Source organism: Mastomys coucha, unplaced genomic scaffold, assembly GCF_008632895.1.
Source record: "Mastomys coucha isolate ucsf_1 unplaced genomic scaffold, UCSF_Mcou_1 pScaffold5, whole genome shotgun sequence".
NCBI lineage: Eukaryota > Metazoa > Chordata > Mammalia > Rodentia > Muridae > Mastomys > Mastomys coucha.
The window spans coordinates 91134307-91140257 of NW_022196911.1; the positions used below are offsets into that span (position 1 = coordinate 91134307).

Below are 5951 nucleotides of genomic sequence, written 5' to 3' on the forward strand. Positions count from 1 at the left end.
CTTTAAGAACAGCCATACTAACTACCCTTGCAAGGGAATCAAGATGCTGATTCCATTGGTTTTGTGTTCCAGAAGGGATGTATGTGTGCCGCAAGCAAACTGTGTGCCACTTTCATCTACAGATTTTAAGATGCTCCACAGACCCAACCTTGATCTAGCGCAACCAGCCTGACAGACCAGTCCATTCTAGCAGTCCCTAATCCCAGATATACAACCTGAACAACGGGGCTGATGACAGCCAAGCCCGAGCAGGAAGCATCTCTGTGCTCTGCAAAGTGCATACTACACTGCTAAAAATGACTCAACAGGACTCACTATTCTCATGAGAAATAGGAGACCATCAGAATCACCAGGTGACCACAACATGGCTTTTGGAGGCAAGAGAAGCAAGGCTCTCATTCAGTATCATAATATAATCTATTTTCTGGGTGGTCTTAGGCGTCCCTATAAAAGGGTCATTTGACATCTAAACCCTACACGCAGAGGACTGCTGCTCTAGAAACACGAGTGTATCTGCCTAGAAGGGAAAGGACGAGCAAATACTAGGGAACTGAAGCCGAGGAAGTACAGGTGAAGCAGAGGTGGTATGGATTCTCAAGTAGGACAGAGTGCAGTGAGCATTCTGGCTTCTTGTCGTGGTAGGCTGCAGGTTTCCTTCTGTATAAGCAGTGTGAGCAGACTGCATACAGCTAATGCAAAGGGCAAAGGAAGTAATGCTGAGCGCACATGAGGCTGCCACACACAGGCCTCCACTGAGTGGCTAACAGGATCAGGACTGTGCAACCTTCATCTCTCCCTCCCTGGCATTCAATTCTCATGGTCCATGTTACCCACCTCCACTCTTCAAACTGTGAGAGAACAAAGTCTCCCTCTGCTGCAAATGTTTACAACACAGAGACTTGAGCAAATCCTGGTCTAAGATCAACAGAAGGGAGGTTATTTTTCTCCACTGTATTTTCCAGCTCCGGTAAGAGGCCTTGCCAGTGAGCAAAAGAACCTCAGCAAACACAGCTCCCTTTCCACCACAGATGGCAATGCCCAACCTCCCTGCCCTGCCTGAGCAAACACAAGCAAAAAATGCAGCTATTTCCAGAGGCACAATCTGGGTTGTATAATGATTAGACATGGCATGGCTCGCTGCTGGTGAACATGCTTGGAGGAAAGGAATACACTCGATTCTGCCTCCTACAAGCATCCATGGAATCCCCAACCCACCCTAACTTCCCACTGGCTCCTTGACACGCCCCCAAACCAGAGGCAGATGAATGAAAGAAGAGTTACACTAGCTAGCTGCTGTCCTGCCTAACTACTTCCTGGAGCCAAAGGGAAGCAGATTCTCTTTGTTCTACCACTCGTGAGTTCAGAGACAACACCCACTCTGTCAGTAACCTGCTTCACAGGGGAAAACAATCCACAGCTCCAAACCCCACTGCTAACACTTTACCGAGTCACCAACCTCACGCCAATCACACCACTTCACATATAAACAAGCTTCAGACCAATCAGACATGAGCAGAGAACATGCTTTATTGAGTAGATACAGAAGAGCACATTCTACCACATGTGGGGAAGGGCTCAGCATCTGTAAAAGGCCTTCACCCCTTCAGAAAACCCCCAGTGAAGCGGCTTCTGGATACATTTTAACAGTTACACTGAAACTGGAGGGGAGCCACTGAACATGCTTAAAATCAGCTCCCTCCAACCCACAGTGAGTATTAGTAGTGTACAGAGATGACAAGAGAAAGGCACAAATGACCAGAGTTAGGGTTGTGGTAAGAGGGTGCCACGTGAAGACAGCAGTGTTGGAGGAGACCGAGTTGGGAAGGGTGACATGTCAGACATCAAAAGCTGCCCCAAGATAGCAGGTTATATACTGGGACAGGGAGAAATTAGAGGGAACATTTCTTCCTTCACTTAACACCACCAAAAATAGGAACCCAGAGAACAGGATGATGGTGGCAAGTCCCGAAAGGGAAATGGAGTTAGTTCTTAGACAGAAGCACTTCAGCCAGCGGGGGAGGCACTGTTGGAGAGGGAAGCAAACCGTAGCAGAGCGGCCACTGGCTGAGTCATGGGCTGAGAAACACAAGTCACTTCAACCATTTTCCACTTCTCCCAGGAAGCTCTCGACAAAATCAGTGCAACTTATGTGGAAAGCATAGCCACCCTATACCAGATTGGCAAAGGCAGGTGTGAGAGATCCACAGTGTGATCACTTAATGTGGTGAGAAAAAAGATTGTTAAAATATTTTGGCAACCGCCAACATAAAAAGGGGCAGAAAAAAAAGCGGGGGCATTTTCTGCTGTGGTAAAGAAAAACCCATTTCCTTCTAGCAAGATGCTGCCCCAGCCTGCCCACAGGTAAATACAAAGGAAGACATGGGGCTACCCTATACTCCACCTTCTCACTCAGACGGACCAGGTCCTCTGAACCCTGGGAGACGGCAGGTGTTCCTAGCTCTGTTCAGCCTGATCCTGATCAAAGGTAAGTCTTTTGACAAAAAAGAAAAATAATGACCGTGGGATGAAACCCAGGGTGAGTGAACTCTCCCAGCAGACACACGGACACTCACTCACAGGCGCTGCCTCTTCCCCACCCCCCCCCCCTTCATGAAGAATGTGTGAGGAGAGACTGGAAAGGGCCCTTTGGTGGCAACCATGTTTGGAGGTCTGCTAACCAGGCAGGAAAAAGCACTAGCACAAAGGTCAGGACACAACAAACCTCACGGGGTTAAGAGCATGAGGAGGGGACCAGTGACTGGACAGGTACAGTACCATAACACAACTCCTTGGGTCAGTGCTATGAGGGATCTGCACTTGAGCCTAAGACAGATCCGTCCAGGCAACCTCACTGAGGCCGAAACAACAGTTCCTCAGAACTAGTGTCTGCAGTGCACACGAAGGCTGGAGCCAGAACAGTCCTGAGGGGTGGCCTTCCCAAAGGATACTGTACTTGCCAATCACAAGAGCAACAGAAATGACAGACAGATCCCTAGGGTACGGATTCCTACTGCTGGGGCTCGCTGGCTCAGAATGACAGGTCACTTTAAGTGCCCTTGGGAGGGGTCCATTTTAAGCAGCTTGGATCCATGGTTTTGTTGGAGTTGGACCTTTTGGCCTCTTTGGCTATCCACTCATCTATCAGGTCCTGTGAAGAACAAGGAAGCAACTATTACACACATGCAACTAGTACGCTTTAAAAAAGATTCCAAACTGACTAGTAACAGATTCTCCCAAGTCCTCCTAATATATTAAAGTACAAGATGATATCATTAGATTTGCAAAGTTTCCTCTTTATTCCTATTCTGCCTTCAATGAGAACTGGAAATCCTTATTCATTTATGCTTATGATGTGTAGGTAACTAAGCTGAAGTGGCATTCCACAGAACAACAGTCCTAGAACTTATGAGGACTCACAGAGATGGGTACAAGTGTAAAGCCACACAAAGCCGCTTAGCTTGTTTCATCTAGATCTGACAGAGCTTACCACAAGCTCTGATATGGACAAGCAGGGAGATAAGCTTAGCAGCAAAGGCCGTGTGGTCCCTGCTGCCAGCTGGAAGGAGGCTAGAAGGAGCTTCCAGTCAAGCCCTCTAAGGGAAGGTAACTGTGGGTAGCGCGGTCCCACTGAGCTCTCCTAGACGTTAAGGACACCACAGGCAGCTGAGGAAAATCTCACCTGTCTCTTTAAAACTAGGTGCTTGCCTTTCCAATACTTGAGCATCTGAAGGGCTTGCAGAGTGCTGACAATGTCCACTGGATTCACAGCTGTTTCCTGGCTAATTTCTGTAACAGAGGAGCCACTGAGATCCCAGTGGGAGCAGACTCCCACACCCCATGTCTCCCCCTTTCATGGAGAGTTTTCCAGAGCCCAAATCTGTGTTACTTGGGCCAACCTGTTCAAATGTCTCACCAGTTTGGAAGTAACTATAAAAAAACAATTTAATGGTAGGAAGCTACTCTTGACCCCTTAGAAATCAAGGTCAAATATGAAACCCCTAAATTTACCCTAAAGATGTCTTTCCTAAAATTTACACATTTCAAAATACTGAATGAACTCTTCCTGATTTTCAAAAGAAATGAGGAGCTTGACATAGTGGCACACACCTTCAATCCCAGTACTTAGGAGGCAGAGTGGGGCAGATCTCTGTGAATCTGAAGCCAGCCTAGTCTACACAGTGAATTACAGGATAGCCAGGGGTACAAAGAGGAACTCTGACTTGAAAAACAAACAAATGATATATATGTTTGTGTATGTATGTATTTTATATGGATTTTTGCCTGGATGTGTGCCTATGAACCTATGTGTGCCTCGAACTGGAGTTCTATACGATATAGGCCTCAATGGGGATGCTATGAACTGAATCCAGTTCCTTTGGAAGAACAGCCAGTGCTTTTAATCACTGAGCCATCTCTCCAGATCTTCCCCTTCTATTTTATATGAAATTAAGTGCTAACTTTAGAACCCTTCCCAGGACCTAATGTGCTGGCATCTTCAGTCCTGCAGTGACAGTCTCTGCAATGCTCCCTACTCATAGTCGGATTAAACACTCTGGGGGCCACTGTCATGGAGTACAACCTACCTTTGATGGAAATTTCCTTGCCCTGGAAGTTGTGTAGGTACCGCAGCAGTACCTCCTTCCAGTAGCTGCGGTAGCTTATGAGCCCCAGGTCTGACAATGGGCGCTCTGGAGAGCCGACTTTCTCTTCTACTTTGGAAAGTAAATAACCTACCAAGAAAAAACACAGATCTGGATTTTGTTGTTTTTATTTGGGGAGGGGGCCTTAAAAATCATATTTACTTATTTTGTGTGCATGCTGGCGTGGAGATCAAAAACACTAAAAAATTGAAACCAGCCGGGCGGTGGTGGCGCACACCTTTAATCCCAGCACTTGGGAGGCAGAGGCAGGCGGATTTCTGAGTTCGAGGCCAGCCTAGTCTACAGAGTGAGTTCCAGGACAGCCAGGGCTATACAGAGAAACCCTGTCTCCAAAAACCAAAAAAAAAAAAAAAAAAATTAAAAATTCACAATACCACAACCACTTTTCTCTTTTCTTTTCTTTTCTTTCCTTCCTTGCTCCCTTCCTTTCTTTTTTAAAGTTAACCCAGGCTTGCCACAAATGTGTGGCAATCCTCTATAGAGATAGAAGTGCTAGAATTATATGTGTGAACCACCATGGCTGGCTGTAAACTTCTTACTTTGGGGCTAGGGAGATGGCTCAGCAGGTAAAGTACTTTCCATGTAAGCATGAGAACCAGAGCTTAGATCCCTAGAACCCTCATAAAAACAGGTCAGACTGGTGGCTGCCAGGCACCCCAGCCTTTTAGAAGCATAGATGGGATCTCTGGGGCATGCAGGTTAGCTAGACCATCCAAAGTAGGTGAGCTCTCAGTTTAGTGAGCTGATCAATAAATAAATCACAATTGGAGGAAGACATCATCAACTTCTGCCTGTCACATGCAAACATACAGATACATGCATATTATACATGTTCATGACAAAAGATTTGAAAAATATTTATCTGTATTTTATGTGTATGAATTTATGTTAGTGCACTATGTGTAGAGCCCAGAAGAGGGCATCAGATCCCCTGGAACTGAAGTTACAGCTGGTTGTAAGCTGCCATGTAGATGCTGGAAACCAGAACTTAGATCCTCTGTAAGATCAGCAAATGCTCTTAACCACTGAGCAATCTCTCCAGCCAAACCTCCATTCTTTTTTCTTTTTTAAAATGTATATAAGTACACTGTAGCTGTCTTCAGACACACCAGAAGATGGCATCGGATCCTATTACAGATGGTTGTGACCCACCATGTGGTTGCTGGGAATTGAACTCAAGACCTTAAGAAGAAGAGCCGGGCTGGTGAGATGGCTCTGCGGAGAAGAGCACCGACTGCTCTTCAGAAGGTCATGAGTTCAATTCCCAGCAACCACATGGTGGCTCACAAC

The 5951-nt window shown here is 46.3% G+C and overlaps 1 protein-coding gene across 2 annotated transcripts in view; it reads right to left on the reverse strand.

Moving 5' to 3' along the window:
• Positions 1 to 1505: 1505 nt before the first annotated feature.
• Positions 1506 to 5951, reverse strand: part of Kat7 (lysine acetyltransferase 7) — a 36930-nt gene continuing 32484 nt past the window's right edge. For both annotated transcript variants that reach the window (XM_031354306.1, XM_031354305.1), the window contains 3 exons: positions 4584 to 4730; positions 3680 to 3786; positions 1506 to 3148 (listed from right to left, as the gene is read on the reverse strand). In XM_031354306.1, coding sequence (XP_031210166.1) covers positions 3047 to 3148; positions 3680 to 3786; positions 4584 to 4730 — 356 coding nt within the window. In that variant the 3' untranslated portion in view covers positions 1506 to 3046. The remainder of the gene's footprint in view (positions 3149 to 3679; positions 3787 to 4583; positions 4731 to 5951) is intronic.